General features: G+C 34.7%; 3 protein-coding genes across 3 annotated transcripts; 2 read left to right on the forward strand and 1 right to left on the reverse strand.

Annotated features, from left to right (window-relative positions):
• Window positions 1–311: 311 nt before the first annotated feature.
• Window positions 312–4,881, forward strand: dennd10 (DENN domain containing 10). Its single transcript, XM_077237268.1, has 9 exons — window positions 312–774; window positions 1,043–1,239; window positions 1,815–1,894; window positions 2,085–2,233; window positions 2,471–2,582; window positions 2,983–3,083; window positions 3,173–3,280; window positions 3,365–3,459; window positions 3,617–4,881. Exons 1-9 carry the CDS (start codon window positions 735–737, stop codon window positions 3,782–3,784), a joined length of 1,050 nt encoding a protein of 349 aa, XP_077093383.1. The 5' UTR covers window positions 312–734; the 3' UTR covers window positions 3,785–4,881.
• sfxn4 (sideroflexin 4) lies at window positions 4,678–11,358 on the reverse strand. The gene is made up of 14 exons (XM_077237269.1): window positions 11,185–11,358; window positions 11,003–11,068; window positions 10,730–10,792; window positions 10,625–10,651; window positions 10,160–10,214; window positions 9,987–10,012; window positions 9,815–9,868; window positions 9,675–9,737; window positions 9,429–9,497; window positions 7,104–7,194; window positions 6,855–6,970; window positions 5,441–5,526; window positions 5,232–5,349; window positions 4,678–5,116 (listed from the first exon to the last, which is right to left on the reverse strand). The coding sequence occupies exons 1-14, from the start codon at window positions 11,221–11,223 to the stop codon at window positions 5,039–5,041; spliced, it is 951 nt and encodes a 316-aa protein (XP_077093384.1). The 5' UTR covers window positions 11,224–11,358; the 3' UTR covers window positions 4,678–5,038.
• A 980-nt stretch (window positions 11,359–12,338) lies between these two features.
• prdx3 (peroxiredoxin 3) lies at window positions 12,339–16,984 on the forward strand. The gene is made up of 7 exons (XM_077237270.1): window positions 12,339–12,451; window positions 12,969–13,086; window positions 13,173–13,314; window positions 13,531–13,666; window positions 15,654–15,757; window positions 15,908–16,073; window positions 16,583–16,984. Exons 1-7 carry the CDS (start codon window positions 12,416–12,418, stop codon window positions 16,631–16,633), a joined length of 753 nt encoding a protein of 250 aa, XP_077093385.1. The 5' UTR covers window positions 12,339–12,415; the 3' UTR covers window positions 16,634–16,984.
• The last annotated feature ends 1,707 nt before the right edge of the window (window positions 16,985–18,691 follow it).

Raw genomic sequence — 18,691 nt, forward strand, 5'->3', positions numbered from 1 at the left:
TAAAAGCGGACACAATTAAAGTTAGAACTAGATATTATTAATTCTCTTTGTTTCCTAAAATGTTCACTTCAAATCAATTCATTTTATTTATACATGTGGTGAATTTTTAAGAGCAATGTTTAATTTGGACATTGAATCTGAGAAACATATGTATAGTTGCTCCAAGCTTTTTGACATTTAAAGATTATTTGAAAAAGAATAATTTAGTACGCTATAGTCTAGGCTAGTTTCTATTTCAATGCTGCTGGGATTTATTGTTTGAACTTTAAACCCACCAACACACCAGATGGCAGTATGTTTCTGAATATTTTGGTTGAACTCAGAGAAATAAAACCCAGAAGAAGGCATATTGGTCACTTGACCAGTAGTGGAGACCCACTTTCATGATAAGTTTTCATTTTCTTTTCATATTTCTTTGATACATACTCGCCGGAATTATTGCAATTCCACAACTGATTCACCTACAGTGATATAAGTTACTAGAAACGAATTGATAATTCGTAACGCTAGGCTTTCAAAAGAAAACTGCAGCTGGATTCAACTTCTATTTTGCAAGGAGAACCGTTTTGGCATTTTAATTGTTTTCTGGATAGACTGTCCCGGCATATTTGACAATGGATTGTGTCTGTTCGCTCTGAAAAACATTTTCATCTGCTTTCCAAACTGCTGTAGACATAACTGTTCACAAATCAGTAAAGTATTAGAAACAGATTAACGTGGATAAGGAATGGAATATGGCTACATCTGACCTGATGCTGAGTCTTGGACTTATTGGTAAGATCGAAATAACGGGAAAAGATAACATTTGTATGTAGAGTGTATGCATTAGTTAGGCAGAGTGACAGCACTTTTTTGTCAGTCACCATTCACTTTCATTTTGTGGAAATTGGCAAAAGGATGCAGTGAAAGTAAATGGTGGCTGAGTCTAACATCTCATGTTGTGTTCTGCAGAAGAAGAAGGACATATGACAGAATATTTTTGGGAAAACTGTCCCTTTAGTTTATTATTTAGTCAGTAATTGAATTTGTCCCCCATACACAGAGAAAGATGTAAATGCAGACACGCTTTGGGTTTGGTGCTATCCTTCCATTGGTGCTGATCTGCGAGAGGTTCTGTTGAGAAAATGTTGCCTGACGTTGGACAATCGGGTGCTGCACACGTTTGTGTTCGGACAGTACTGCAGAACCTGGTACTACATCACCACTGTCGATGTTCAGGAGCCAACTGCGCTTAAAAAGGTACCAGGCTTCATGATTAGGACACCACTGCCATCCTGAAAGCTATCAAACCTGTGTTCAATTAACGTAAAATGAACAATTTGTTCATATACCCATCTTTTATGTCATTCCAAACCTGAATTAATTACTTTCTTTCTTCATATAGACAGACATGCACACACAAACATCGATATATAAATTTAATAATATACACAAAAAAACACACACATTATGTAAACACAAACTTTTATGTTAGATGCGATTAATCGATTTGCCAGCACTATTTACCCTCTCAACAACTGTTTGTTTTCTTTTAAAAACTATTCCCAATCTTGTAAAACCTTTATATATTTTTTAAAAACAGTGGTATATATTGTTTGAATATTTTCGTGGACCCTAACCCTAACCCAAGCACTGCTATAATATATTGCAATTATAACTTCTTTTGTGACAAATCTGACAACTTAGTATATCTCATTATGTGCTTTCCACCGTAAGTGCTGAAAGCTTTGTGGACAGATGGTACTTATTTTTAATCTAAATAAATGAACATAATCATGCCGGCTTGCTAACTGACTGCTCAATTTCATTCAAAGGTGACCCATTTCTCAATAGTTGTCACAGCTAAGGACTTCAACCCTGAAAAATATGCTGCATTCAGTAGAGTTTTGTGCAGGTAGGTTTAATTTAAGTAAAAACCATTTAGTGCGGAACATAGAGGTTCCCGCTTGAGTGTAGATTTTTGTTTTGAGTTTAAATAATTGGTCATTTAGCATTATTACTTTCAGTAAGCATCTTTTGTTTGTCATTAAACCATTTTAAAGGAAATACACCAATGTTGCATCTTTAACATTGTTTTTGCTCAGGATGTATATTAAACATGGAAGTCCTGTGAAGATAATGGATGGCTACATTGCTGTTCTGACCAAAGGGATATGCCAGAGTGATGAGAACGGTTCCTTCCTTATCAAAGATTATGACGTCAGGAAGGCCTACCTGGCTGGCTCCTTAAAAGGTTAGGGGTGTACCTTTAAAATAAACATTACAAGCACTTATGGCAACATGAAGCAAGAAATTAACTGTTAAGATCATCTGATGTTTATTTACTTTTGGTACCATAGCCATTTGCTCCAATTGGCTTTATTGTTGTTATTTGAGAAATCTTTCAAGAAAGCATCTCAATTCTGTAAAACATTTATGTATCCAGTTTGCTTTATTTAAGATTTCATGAGATATTCTATCTTTATTTTAGATGTTGTGTCACAATTTGGTATGGAGACCATCATCCTTTACACAGCACTAATGCTGAAAAAAAGAATAGTGGTCTATCACCCACGGATTGAGGCGCTGCTGGAGTTCACAAGGTAACCATGGAAATTTTCATTGCACAACATGATCATTAAGTTAACATGAAATCAAAGTTGACTATTTACATTCCTAGTTGCATTGTGCATGATTCATTGGCGTACATTAATTCAAACTAGAAATATCAGAGTATGGAAGTAAAATAGGTTGAAAACCGCATGTCACATTGAAATTAAGTATCTTAGTGTTTAGCAGGTGCTTATGGTTCTATTTCTTTCTTTCTGCACATCATGTAAGGATAAAACGGTCAACCATTGGGGTCTCATAGATTCATTGATTTATTTCAAGAAGAAACCCAAAATAAATGGTACTGACCCCAAACTTTTGAACATGTTAACGATAATCGCCATGTACTAAAAAGGCTGGAAGTGGTAAATGTGTTTTTCTTTTTAAAACCAGAGCTCTTCCTGGCCTAGTATGGCATAGAAAAGACTGGTCCATACTCCACCCTTTTGTTCACCTGGATAATAATGAGCTGGAAAACCTCAAGCTGTGTACAGGTACGAGGGAAAACAGGTCCTTCTCCCAAAACTATATTTATTGTTATCACTCTTGCAATGTTTATGAATCTTGTTCACTATCTCTGTAGGGTATGTTGCAGGGTTTGTCGATGCTGAAGTCAGAGACCGATCAGACCTGTTTGATGTGTATGTAAATCTACCAGACAGAGAGATAACTGTCTCACAAAATGCCAAAGGTGAGAGATTTTGCTTTACAGATTGATAGAGACTAAGTAGAATTGTCCAGTACCGGTACCACTTACCATGCCTTGTTTTTTCAGAGGCAATGGCTATGGGAAAACTCCATAAAGAGATTGGCAGCTTCATTGTCCAGGCTGCAGAGGACACTGATCGCACAGATGCACAGGTTATTAAGGCAAGTAATAAGAAGAAGGTCCTAAGTAATAGCAAAGAAACATCATACAGCTATAGCACAATGTACTTTTGAAGCATTTCAATTTTCCAAGACTTGGAAATCCTGCAACACTGTAGGTTTAATCCAACCCCTTTTTTATTTTTCAATCTGTTTCCAGGATATTTCAGTAAAAACTAAAGAAATCCTCAGTAATCTGATGTCTCTTGCTGATGAAGCAGACAACTCCAAATTGACTTTAGAGACTCTGAAGCAGCGGCATTACCCTCCAGCGACTGAAAACTTCCTCTTTCATTTAGCTGCAGCTGAGCAACTCTTGAAGATTTGACCAATCAGTGCATCCCGTCCAAATGGCATGCCGCGCAATAATCACTGAGATAGGAACTTACCTTTCAAAGTGGAATCTCAAAATGAATTGTAACATTTGGATAATTTCTAATATCAGGGTTGTAAATGGGACAAAAGTTGTATTGGGACAATATAAAGATATAGATGTACAACACATAGCTATAACATGATGGGTGCAATTACGAATATTGAATGTGACATTTTTAAGCAATAACACAAGTTTGAGGTAAATTATTAATAATCAAACCTTTCGGTAGCACTTAGATCTTGAGCCAATGAACAATTTTTATCTGAATCTCTGCAAGTATTTACAAGGTATTGGCATGTTGTTAGAAATTTTATAATATTTCATATTTGCACACCAATAATTTAATTGCTCTAGAGGGTCCCATTAAATCCAAAATTTAAAACCACTGAAAACTTTTTTACCGAACTATTGAGTGCCAAAACCTAATCATAAAGTTAGAATGTTAATAACAATCTGTATGTGTATTCCTGTAAGAGTACTTTTTATGATTATATACTCTAATTTAAATATAAAAAGTCATTCCTGTGGGCTAGAACTAGGTTCCCAGATTTTGCATTTCCTCATAATATTGATTTAAGCATGTTTTATGTTTAATCTCATTATTAATCTGAAAACCCCTTATCATCAAGGGCTATCCTCTGTGCCTAAATAATCATAGAAGATTTTCTGATGTGTTGCGTGCAATATATACTGAAAAAAAGAGGATGTTAAAACTGTTAATCTCTAATTTCTTAAACATTGTGATAATTTTCAGAGTTGTAAAATGCTGTTTCCTTGGATACTTTTTTAAATGCATGTGTGATCATTAAATATACAAAAAAAGTATACATGAGTGGCAACAGAAATGTTATATTTTAAATTTTATTTTATAACAAACAAGAGTGAGGGACGGGTATAATTGTTTAATAAGTGTTATTATTTAGAACAATCCATTTCAGTGCAGTGAATTTAGCTATTACATTCATATGAATTCAAACCTGTACAGCTGTACTTCTTAATGTGGTCATTAAGCAGTAGTAAAGAATTTAATAAATCCTTTGGGAAAAAAAGAGTGCATGTTTTTAATACTTCTAATGTAAACCATTTTGAATTTTTGTTGAAATGCAGTGAACTTTTAGTGTATTCTATTGTTAAAAATGTCATTTCATGTCAGCAAACCCTGTCAATAAAAGTCCCCCTCAAATAAGCAAGTTTGCAATAGCAACATTACAGTCCTCTGTGGTAAAACAGTTCCCCATTACTTTCAAGTGACTGAAACTCCTCTTCTAAATTCTCCCTCTTTATCTGCAAACAAAAAATAGGTTACTTGTCTTAATTTATTTACAAAATTAAAATGGTAAATGTATATAATTAATCAGCATTAACATTTAACAAACATCAGTTATCTAATGTGTGTTACCTTGCCAAACTGTGGAAAAAGACTAAAGGACACAGGAATCATCAGGCCAAAAATAATGGCAGTACTGACATGCCGAACAGGAGCGATTATCATGGGGTTTCTTTGGACAAATTTTGCCCTGAAACATTGACAGCAGATTTCACATTTAGACAATAAAAACTTTTAAGAATCAAATTGTAAAGCAGAAAGCAAATGGTTTTGACTTGTACCTTTTAAGGAGAGCCAGCAGAAAACTGGGAACAGCTGCAGTGGTGCCAAAGAGAGCCGCTCTTGAGAGGGCTGTTTCCTTTATGGCCTAAGACCAAGACATGATGGTAGAAACCAAATGATCCATGAATGATTAGATGCGAGACATCATCGAATACCAATTAAATGTGAAGAATATACACAGATGAGACAAAACATTATGACCACCTGCATAATATGCTTTTGTTCATCCGCGTGCTGCTAAAACAGCGACGACCTGCTGAGGCATGGACTCTACAAGACTCTTGAAGATGTCTTGTAGTAAAACATGACATGTTATACATGTAATAATTGTTATAATACATGTCATGTATTAAAACATGACATGTTTTACTACAAGAACATATAGGTTGCGAGGTGGAGCTGTTGTGGATTGAACTTGTTGGTCCAGCACATCCCACAGATGCTCAATTGGATTGAGATCTGGGGAATTTGGAGGCTAGGGCTACACCATGAATTCTTCATCATGTTCCTCAAACCAATCCAGAACAATGTGTGCAGTGTGGCAGGGTGCATTATCCTGCTAAAAGAGGCCACTTCCACTGGGGAACACCATTGTCATGAAGGGGTGTACCTGGTCTGCAACAATGCTTAGGTAGGTAGCATGTGTCGATTTTACGTCCACATGAATGGGTTTCCCAGCAGAACATTGCCCAGAGCATCAGACTCCCTCCACTTACTTGTCATCATCCCACAGTGTATCCTGGTGCAATCTCTTCCCCAAGTAAACGGTGCATGTACACGGCCGTCCCCCTGATGTTAAAGAAAATGGGACTCATCTGCGACCTTCACCCACTGCTCCAAGATCCAGTTCTGACACTCGAGTGCACAGTGTAGGTGCTTTTGGCTGGGGACAGGGGTCATCATAGGCACTCTGATTGGTCTGCGGCAACACAGTCCCATCCGCAGCAGAGTGTGATGCACTGTGTGTTGTGACTTGTGTAGACCTTCTGTTGGCTCAGACTAGATAGGACAGCCTCCGTTGGCCTCAAACACCGTTGAGCCCAGGGCGCCCAACACCCTGTTTGTAGTTTGCCCCTCCTCGGACCACTGTTAGTAAATTCTCGCCACTGCTGATCAGGAGCAACACTCCAGCCTTGAATTTTTAAAGATACTCTGACCCAGTCGCCTTGTCATAACAATTTAGCCCTCGTCAAATTCTTTATTCCTGGACATTTCTCCTGCATCCAACACATTGATAACGAGAACTGATTGTTTGCTTACCATCTAATCTGCCCAGACCTTAATATTTGGCTTTGTTAAGAGATGATATATGATATTCACCTGTGACTGGTCATGTTTTAGCTCACTAGTATATATTTAGGGTAATTTAATGATAAGGAGCTTAGGTGGAATAAGGTTTTGTTGCAGTCTCACCTTGGAACCAGCTTCCTTTGAAACTCCGACAGCATTCCCATTAGAATCAAACACTTGTATTCCATTTTCGGACTCTTCACTTCTCACCACCATTACACTGAATGCAGCTAGACAGGCTAGAAAACCATGTTTGACTCAAAAACTTTCAATGGTATTATGACCATAGAATGCAGACTTTAGATCAGGAATATGTATGAAATGGGGTAACTATGCTAGGTGTATTGTGTGCATATACATTTGTGCTCCTACCTGAGAGAGGAATAGGTAACAAGGATCTACAGAAGGTCTCAATAACAGCACCGAAGAGTCTAAAATGCTGGAGTATAATCAGTGGAAGAGCCTGAAAAGAGAGCATATCCAGGTCACATTTCACCCCAAAATCAAAAGAAAATATTTATCTGTACTATTAAAATACAACAAATGATGTGTCGAACAGGCTTGTGCACAATTCGGAATTGAATTGAGAATGACTCCTAAATTCCAATTCAATTCTTGAATTTGAATTGATGTCAAAAACAGGATCTAGAATTACAATTCGAATTTGAATTAAAGGAAGCAGAATTGCAATTCAAAACAAATTCTAAGAAATTCATATAGATATTTTAAGTGAAGTGTTTAACAATGAAGCTTTACAGTATATGTCAGATATGATTGCATTACATATTCTATAAATGATATTAGTTTGAACTACTTGTACAGATTACATTAACAGGAAATATTTTCCCCCAGCAATGAATGTTATAAGCTCTAGTCACAGAACAAATAATTAAGTTTGATTTATTGTAATTGTAATTTTGTGGAACATGATAGAACATGACTCCCAGAATTACTTTAGTAAATATTTAGAAGAAAAAACAAATTTAAGGTGGACATTTGTTTTTTTATATATATATATATATATATATATATATATAGGAGTGAGTTAACTGTAATGAAATGAGGTTATTGAATTACAAAATGAATGTAATTGTATTTAGTTGTATTACTGAGGTAAAATGTATAATTTAATTAGTTACTAATCAAATTAAAAGGAAATTGATTTACATTGATAAAGTAATCCAAATAAAATAAGCCAAACCACATTTATAATGGGTAACTTATAACAGTAAGCAATTACATTTCCAAAGTAACCTTCCTAACGCTGAATGTGAGATTCAACATATTCTTTCAGTTGTGTGACTAGGGTGATCACCCGTCACGCTTTGTGTTGTACCGCACAGCATTTTCACCCCTTGTCCCCCACGTCGCATATTGAGAAAATGTCCCGCATTTTTATCAGTCTGTTTGTTTTTAATTATCATATTAAGAAAATGTGCATGCGTTCTTTTGACTTTTGAAGAAAGCATTTTATTTATTCATTTTGCGCCGTAGTTTTTCACCTATATTTAACAGCGCTTCGTCAGAAGTACAAATACAACAGCTGTTTTTAAAATCATATCCAATGGTTGAAAAGAAAGGAGTAAACACGGTCACTAGTAGGTTGTAAATGAAAATGTTGAGCGGTAATTCCTTCCATGTGTTCCCTGTCAGAAAACAAATGGATAATTCCGTAAATTAAAATTTTAATTTAACAGAATTTATCAATTTATTGCCTGCTGTAGTTGTTTTAATTCACATCCTTTCTAAAAATATGAAAGTGTTTGGTGTAATATATTCTTAATATATAAGGCTGTCAATAAACTAATTTCATGTTGTTTTATATTTTATTTGTTCATTATTCATATTGTTGGATTTTAGTTGGACTTAGTCAGAACTGTTTCAAAAATAGTGATCTGCATGATACCTGCTGCCTTGCTCAGTGATGTTGAATTTAAATGGCAAGTAAAATAAAGACATGTTATGTTACATTGGTGATGTAATTGTGTTGCCTGGAAGGGACTAAATAACAAAGTATTTTTATCAGCTGAAATGCAGAATACAAATGTTTTTATTAAGTTAAATGGACATTATATGACAGTTTCAGGTTATGTTTTAGTGTTGGTAACATGTCCCACATCGTCCCACATTTGGTTTGTTTGATGGTGGTCAACCTATGTGTGACTGTGTAGAATTTCTTTGAATTGCCATGAATTTAATTCCACTTCCTGTCATTCCAATTCAAATTCAAATTCAACTTCCTGTGGGGCAGAGTCAATTCAATTCAAATTCCAATATTGAATGGAGGCCAATTCTGAAAATCTGAATTTTGCACAAGCCTGGTATCGAAAAAAAATTAAATCTATAACTTTCCTCACAAAACTTTAATGAGAATTAAATTATTTTTTGCATTATGTTAATGATAATTTAGATGAAAGCGTGTGCCAAATTGTCATACACAATAATGTGTATTATTAAAATAATAATTCTCAAAAACTGAATGGTGCTACATTAGGCCTAATTTTCTGTAAACTAAATATAATCTTTATTCTTTCTTTTAATTTCAGGGGGTGAAATTTGACCCGGACGTGACCCTTGAACCGTGACAGGTTTCATGAGTTTCACACACCTGTGTCAACAATATTCCAAACATAAAATCATCAGATGAATATGGTTTATTGACTGAGAAAACAGAACAGTGACAAAAATGTCTCGTACCCCTGCAAACGTTGAGTAGGAAACTGTTCCAACCAGAAGAACTGACTGCTTCATTGATGTTGTGTTATCCTAAGCAAATAAAGTGAAATAAATATAACAATTCAAATCCTGTATCAGAACACTCTTATTATTATTATTACTCACTTACACAAAAGAAAAGAAAATATGTCCGAGATGTAACACTGTGGTTAAAATAGTTTGCTAAGCAAAGCAGTTTTGAATTTTATTTAAAATATAATTCTTTACCTTAGTCGCTGTTGCATTTCTGTTAGAATGGTTGAATCCTGCACAGTATGCCTGAAGCAAAAACTATAGCAAAAATTGTCACAAAAATGTATAGTTGATAAGAAAGAACTAAAATGAAGACATGAATGTAGAATACTTACTTGCCAAAACAAAGCATGTTTAATGCCTTTGTGGGGTATTAAACTTGCAACAACCTGTGGAAACAAAACTATGTGGATATATTCATTCGTGGATTATAAAAACTCACAAATGTACATATTAAGTTGCTCATCTCCAGCACATTGTAAGCACATTCTGAAATTAAAAACTCACCAAGGGAGCAGATATAGGTAGAAAACCTGAAAACAAAAAAGAAGTAGATGTCATCAGAGAAGCAAAAGAACATTTTCAATTCAGATGAATGCAAATTGCTTCACACAAATGAAGAAATATCTCAAGTGCATAAATTACAGAAAAAACACAAACCCTCAAGTTTGTTATTATACCTTGAGGACGAAACACTGGTGAGATTACAGCTCCAGTATCAGCATGGACAGAAGACTAAAAATGTATAGCAACATTATTGACAAAAAACGTAAAAGTCACTATGAAATCAAAAAATTATTTATCCGTGCACAGTATTTGTCCTCATAGTCTTTAATCAAAATAATATCCCTCTGATGGCGTGTTTTTCAGCACGAGGGTGGGACGACCTGTCAATCACATGAGATTACAGTAACAGCAAACCTCAACCATCCAATCAATTCCCGGTTGACAAAATCAAGTCCCACCTTAGACCCACCAATAGAAGCAGCAAGAGATCACACTAAAAATATGTGAAGTGAACATATTGATACAAAATAATGTATTCTTTCAGTTATGTAGCCTCTTTTGTCCTGTGTCTGAAGAATCAGAGAATATCTATACTTGTTTGTCATGTTCTCTTGAAAAATGTAAATTCATTCACTTACAAGAGACAGTAACCAGGCATTAGCAACCTAGAAAGAGATAGGAATATTGTTATGAATGAATGAATGAATGAATTAATGAACTATTAAACATAATGTGCAGCCTACTTTTTCATTTCTCTGTTTATTTCCCTCTTTCTGAAGAAGTATCCGGGCCTCCTCAATTTCAGCCTAAGGAAAAATCATATTATGTATTTTGTTGTCATCTATTAAATGTAAACAATGTTATATGTTAGGGACAAATATCACAAAGTTCTTTCCATCCTGTATAGTGCGCGAGATACTGTTCATATAGGCATTCTATAAGAAGCAATTGACAGTACTGATGTGATTGATAGTACAGTGTGTAGGCAACGTGCAGATTATGCTGCTGCTACTCACCTGTGATGACAACACATACCGGGGGTCGAGGATGTTGAACCAGAGTCGCAGTCTGCTCAGAAAAGACTGAAAAATGATTCATTTATTTATTTATCTGTTGCTGATATCATACTTTTCATGAACAAGACAAATATAAATCAAAACGTGATTTTTTTTAACGACACGTATATTCAAGAAAGTACCTGTCCATTGTTTTGCCAGTACTGCAAGTTGGGGTCCATTTTAGATTTTTAATGACAGCTCTCCAAGCATTACCAATTCATTTTATGATTCTTAAACAAAGCTTAACTTGTGTAGGTCACGCAGATGAGACATTCTTGTCTGCGACGCTTCCGCGTGTCACGTGCTCAGACATCATCCAATTACACTCCGGCATGATCAGGGATCTTTTTTTACAGTCTATGGTCAAGACAAATTTTTCACTAACAACGTTAAAGAGCCATCAAATTCAAATTAAATGACAGAAGGTATTGTTAGTTGACTCATAATTACCTGTTAATTAATTAAATTAATTCCATTTCAATTAAATAATTATTTACTTTGAATATAAATAATTAACCCTACAAAACCTATCTTATATTTGATACATTCATTTCTACGGCAAATTATCAACATGTTCAGGCTTTGCTGAAAAAAGTGTTGTACACAATCTTCCACATACCTTCTGCCTCTGATAATAGTAATAGTTTTAGTAGCCTATAGGTTTTAGTATGATTCTAAAAATGTCCACCTTGTGATCTCATGCTGTGAAGACTTTCATATATTTATTTCATATTTATAAAAATTTTAAATGAAGTAACTGCTACCCAGACAGCAACATATATGTCGGCCCAGAACCGGACCACATCTGGCATTCCTGGAATCCACATGGTTCAGATGTGTTGCCCCATGCCCCTGTTGCTGTTTGAGCAACTTAGATTTACTTGATTATCCATACACCTTTTTTTATAGGCTATATAAAAATCATGTTAAAATGTGAGAAACGTTTGAGTGACGGACCAGGCTATATCTCAATCACCACTGTGTTGCATTATATGTTTTGCCCCCCACAGTTACAACTACAGAGCTTTGATCATAAAATGAAGCATTTAAATACCCTGATATAAAAATACATGAAGTAGGACATAGGCTTACAACACTGTATGCAAACCTTATAGCCTATAAAATCGATTTTTCGGACTTTTATTTAATATGTCAGGCTTTACATGGTTTTATAGTTATTAAACCTTAATTCTTGTTTGCACTAATTTATCTATTATATATTTGAATTATTAAACAATTATTTTAAGCAACTTCTTGTATCAGTGTGCCATGTCGGTGTGCGTGTGCTGCGCAACTAATGCAAAATTAGTGCGCAGCTTTGATGCTCAAGGTGTTTTATTGCACACTGCATTCATTGAGCACATTAGCAAGATGGCAGCCACCATCGGGAGACTTCTCGGGACTTCTGTAAGTTTCATTTAGCAGTAGCGATAAATAAGATTTCTGCTGCGAAACATTATTACGTTAAACAAGTCCTGAATTACAATTAGGTGCAAGTGTGATTTGGTTAAACTCTGTTCGTCGTCGTTTGGTTAGCAGATACGTTCCACGGTATTTAACCTTTATACAGATTATACTGTGCACGTCAAATACCTGTCAGAAGAATTGCCACAAATAAACAATTGTTACATGTAACTTGTGCAGATCTTTTTGTTTTTAATTACTTGATTTTTAACCTAACGTGAAAATTAGCCAATTTATGTTAGATAAAAGTATAGAAACAAACCTAATCTCACTTAAAATGTGTTCACAAAAGTGTAACTCTACAGTATTCGTGGAAAGCGCCTCTTATTAAGCGGGCCTATATAGTTTGTGATATTTTGTACGCGATGTACACGATGTTCGAGCATGGTGCTATCTGTTGAAAAGCGATAACTAAATTGTATAACGGCTCTTTCGTGTATGTCCCTCCTTTTCACTACAGGCAAGAAGAGCTGCAGTTAATGGACTGAATGTCTTGGTCCCTCACAATGGACCATCAGTGATCAGGGCCCCACAATCCCTTGCTTGCATTGCTACACAAAAAGCTTGCTTCTCAATCAGTAAGTCTTAAAAGAGTTGAGTTTTTTCCCTTAATTAAATATAGTATTATCTTTGCTAAGCTATCATGCATGTTTGTAAATATCAGCCACTGCAAGATGGGCCCCAGCAGTCACTCAACAGGCCCCACATTTCAAAGGCACTGCTGTTCTCAATGGAGAGTTCAAGGAGATCAGCCTAGAAGACTTCAAGGGCAAATACCTTGTCCTTTTCTTTTACCCACTAGATTTGTAAGTTTTTCATTGTCATTTTTTCTTCACAATAAACTCTAACCCAATTTAACGGAAGTTCATTGGTGTAGTACACTAATAATTTTTAAATAACCTTTATGGAGTGTGGAAATACAGCGTTCACTCATGGATAAGATTGTCTCATTATTTATATCTCAATTGTTATTACATTTGTACATCACTCTTAATGCTTCTTTATTTCTGCCCACTCGGCAGCACTTTTGTTTGCCCCACAGAGATCATTGCGTTCAGTGACAAAGCCAATGAGTTTCGTGATGTAAACTGTCAAGTAGTGGGCGTTTCTGTGGACTCTCACTTTACCCACCTGGCCTGGACCAACACCCCGAGAAAGGTTTATACTTAACTTCACACATGCTGTGTACACCAGAGATGGGAGTAAGTCACACATGTCCAAGTCACAAGTAAGTCGAGTCCCTACCATCAAGTCTCAAGCAAGTCTAAGTCAAGTCAGTGGTTCACTTCAAGCAAGAAAAGTCGAGTCCTGCTAAGGGTCAAGTCGAGTTACAATACCAAACAGAAAAAAAGTAGAGTTAATATTGGCCTCAACCTTTAGTTTTCTCTCAGAAATGATTACCTTTCTTATACATTTAAATTATAATAATATTCATATAATTTATTATAGCATGCATTTATGATTATCAAAATTTGAAATTATTATTATTATAAAAACAATTATAACGGAAAATGTTGAAGATAAAACATTTGATGGTAAATTCACAAGTGTGATGCATTTATTATATTGGTTTTATTGCAAATGTCATGTTTAACTTTGCTTATATATTTTTTTTATGGAATATCACAGGCAGACAATAACTTTCCCATTTAGAGCCAATATTTGACCCCTTAAATTGATATCCAGGAGCATTTTTTTTTCTAACCATGCATTTACACTGCAATTACAACACCAAAAATCATGTTATGATCTTAATGATTTAAATATAATCATATTAATATAGAAAAACTTAGATGCTAAAAAATAAAAATAATTATGAAATTAAAACCGATAATAGGTGGCGCCAAATCACCGTCTTAATGTACAAAAGCAACTGAATCACAAAACCCCCGGATTTTGGAACTATTGTCATTGGAGAAATAGAGCAAAAACAGAATATTTACAATATTACGTCCAAAATGTCAATTCACAATATTCACTCTTTGTATACTAAACTGTGGTATAAAATCATTATATCATTTGCTATCACACCAATATTCTGGAAACATTTTTTTAATATCATATGTTATAATTGTAAAAATAACTTGGGCCATTTTTTTCCCAACACATCTTTAATTTTGGGTGCATAATTATTCTGCTGCCATTTTGTCCCCCAATCTGACCCTGCTTCAAGAGAAACATAAAACACAACACAACAAAACATCATTAACAGTTTTCTATGTTGTTTTTGTCATTAGAAAGAGTAACATATTTGGCTTTAAAGCATGATTTGAAAGAAACTGGCAAATGTCTGTGTGAATTTATGCATGTTATACAAAACATATGCCATCATTAATTGTCATTTGAATCTATTGACAGCCTTAAGCTAAATTTTAAAGCATAATTTTGTGTAGAGGCATGCTGTTCTGACCACTATTTTCTCTAGATTCGATGTTAGTCAAATTAACTATAACAAACAGGTTAAAGAAGCCATAGCTTACTTTTAGACGCGGTGAATGAAGTTCGAAGTTGTGAAGGTCATGTCCGATATCAGGTCATTCTTGTATGAGTATGGTCAATTTCTAGTGTTTAAATCCAAAAAGAAACGATGCTGGGAGATGTTTTTGTAGTTCGCTCGCTCACCGAGATGTATTTTTTTTCTTGCCTTGTGCAACGTCACGCAATTGCACAGAATCTGATGTCTGGCATCAATGGTTCCGTTGCTTTCATTTTGTTCATCAATTAATGTTGTTGCGAATGCGATAATTTATCTAAAAAAATTCTCGAGTCATACAGTTCAAGTCAAGCCAAGTCTCAAGTCATTGGATCCCAAGTCCAAGTCAAGTCATTTTCTTAATTTAGTCAAGCAAGTCTCAAGTCCTTAAATTTGCGAGTCAAGTCACGTGATTCGAGTCCCCCATCTCTGGTGTACACACTGCAGCTAAATACAGTTGTCATTTTGCATTGTTTACCAGGCCCTATTGATTAGTTGGCTGAAATGAAACACACACACCGTATACAGGCTGTTCAAACAGTGCAACGATTGACATTGTGCGCATTACGGTTTATACATTCTCAGTTCTCTAAATAGGATCAAGGGATTGGGAAACTATCATCAAATTCATGCCAAATGTTAAGCTTGCCAACTAACTTCTGGTTTGTCTAGAGTGGAGGATTAGGGAAAATCCACATTCCTCTGTTGGCTGATCTCACAAAGCAAGTGTCCAGAGACTATGGGGTCCTGCTTGAGGGTCCTGGAATTGCTTTAAGGTACCATCATTTAATCAATGTACTTTGATTACTTTTAGAAATTCTCAAACATTTATTTTATTTCCTGTATGTTTGTTTTCATGCATTGCTAAGCTGGAGGGTTATCTTTTTAGCAAATTATCAATCACTTAATGATGTTTCACATTATAGGGGTCTTTTCATTATTGATCCTAATGGAGTGATCCGACACATGAGTGTAAATGACCTGCCAGTTGGACGCTCTGTTGAGGAAACCATCCGTCTGGTCAAGGCCTTCCAGTTTGTGGAAACCCATGGTGAAGTCTGTCCTGCCAGCTGGACCCCAAAGTCACCCACCGTAAGCTTTTACTGTTGTCAAAGTACGATATGATTACACTGTATAATATGTGGTTGGTGCATAAAAGACTTCTCAAAATTTAAATACCTCAAATTCTGAATGAGTGAGTGAAACCTTTTTGTAAATGTACAGTTTTAAATCAGTTAAAGGATAAGTTTGCTGTTACAATGTCAGTAGTATACATAAATGAACTCTTTCTTCGTGTTTTCTGAATCCAGAGCTCCCTGTTTATTTATCATTATAGATTTATTATAGATCTGGGGGCTGGTTACATGAAGAAAAAATTATGCATAGTTCATTTACATATACTACAGACACTGTAACAATACAAAGCTGGCTGAAAATCAGCAAACTTGCCCAGTTGCCCATTAATTATTGTAAATGGGTAGTATTTGGCCAGATATGAACTACGCAGGTCTGTCATTGCCATAGATAATAGTGTGAAATGTTTGTTGGGTTGTTGCTTTTGTTTTGAATTATGTAATTGACTTTTTTTTTTTTATTCTTAGATTAAGCCGACTCCAGATGGCTCAAAGGAATACTTTGAGAAGGTCAACTGAAATCCCTAAAACTACTGGTACTGACTGATCCTACCGATTTTAGCACTTAACTGAAACAAGTTCATAATCCATATCCAAAATAAATATAATTAGTTATAGACATCATGTATCGGTGTGTTGGCAGTTAATAGGGATTGTAATCTTGTTTTGATTGCTGTCCAATTAAAAACTGCACTGTTAAATTTGTCTCTTTGCCATAGCATATGCTTTCTATCCAAAGTGCTTCACTCTCTGACATAAGAAATGTTGACATTTAAATATTGTGTGTTCAAATTAAAAAAAAATATATATATATATATGCATGGATGAACTGTTAACAATAAAACCAGTAACATGCATTAAGAAAATAAATAGGGTCAATTTTGATTTCATGGCAACTTTCAAATATTATACCTTAAAGGTACTTTTGGCTCTCTAGCAGTTTAAAACAAAACTGCATGCGTTTCGGGGAAGAACATTGTTTTGGCTGCGCTTCGGCTCTGTGTGACTGATCGGATGAATATGAGCCTTTACAATGAAATCTGTTAGAGTGCTACATATGGCAATTTATCTGTTATATAAATAAATAAATAAAAAAAATACCTTAAAATCAAAGTAATAATCCAAGGCACTCGAATTGTGTATACAAAAAAGTAAAAAGCCTTTATTGAATCATGGCTTCTATCATTAAAATTGGTGACAGCTACACCTACGAGTTGCGGCTATTGCCTTCGTCAGGGTGTGTGTAACAAACAAAGTCACAAGTGCATTTTAAATAGCAGTTCATTAATCTAAATAGTAAACACCTGGTCACACACTACGCAAGGTAACCAACAGGGAGCAGAATTCAACAAATGAAATAGTATATTGCATAATATCAAGCCAAATCAAACTCAAAAAAAAAAAAAAAAAAAAAAAAAATATATATATATATATATATACACATACAAACACATACATATACACACACACATACATACATATATACACATACATACACATACATACATACATATACACACATAAAAAAAAAACGTGTATATTTTGATGTTTTTTTGCTCTATTTTATTGTTATGTTTTGATTTGTATACTGTAATCTAGATATTGCTGAAAATATTTCAATTAAATTTTTTTTTCTATTTATTTACTATTATTTTTCTTATTTTTTATTTTATTTTATGTGTGTATATGTATGTATGTATGTATGTATGTTTGTGTATGTATGTGCATATATGTATGTATGTATGTGTATATATATATATGTGTTTGTATGTGTATATATGTATATATATATAATTTTTTTTTTTTATGTGTATATGTATGTATGTGTATGTATGTGTATATATGTATGTATGTGTGTGTGTATATGTATGTGTTTGTATGTGTATATATATATATATATATATTTTTTTTTTTTTTTGAGTTTGATTTGGCTTGATATTATGCAATATACTATTTCATTTGTTGAATTCTGCTCCCTGTTGGTTACCTTGCGTAGTGTGTGACCAGGTGTTTACTATTTAGATTAATGAACTGCTATTTAAAATGCACTTGTGACTTTGTTTGTTACACACACCCTGACGAAGGCAATAGCCGCAACGCGTAGGTGTAGCTGTCACCAATTTTAATGATAGAAGCCATGATTCAATAAAGGCTTTTTACTTTTTTGTATACACAATTCGAGTGCCTTGGATTATTACTTTGATTTTGAGCATTACTATCCCAAGCAACCAAAGAGCACCGAGATTTTACACCCTGTGCAGCACTTCAAATGCATCTTTATGCTGTGATAAATAAAATACCTTACTTGCATGTTGAGTAGCAAAAACACCATCTCCATGCTTTTACAAAACACTTTTACATTTCAAATCATGTCATCTCTGAAAAGCCAAAGCAGTGTTGATTTTCATTTTATTATGAGCTGTCATGTTCTCTTTTTGTCAGCACTCTCCTCTGTTTTGCTGCTTTTTTTTCCTCTCCCACTTCAAATAGCCAAAGCAACTTTTCTCCATTTACAGACATGACAAAGTGACGTGTATATATTTTCCACAAAAACCATCCCATCAGGTCTAAAATATA

This window comes from Siphateles boraxobius, unplaced genomic scaffold, assembly GCF_051911475.1.
Source record: "Siphateles boraxobius isolate OS27281-9 unplaced genomic scaffold, OSU_SipBor_1 20, whole genome shotgun sequence".
NCBI classification, from domain to species: domain Eukaryota; kingdom Metazoa; phylum Chordata; class Actinopteri; order Cypriniformes; family Leuciscidae; genus Siphateles; species Siphateles boraxobius.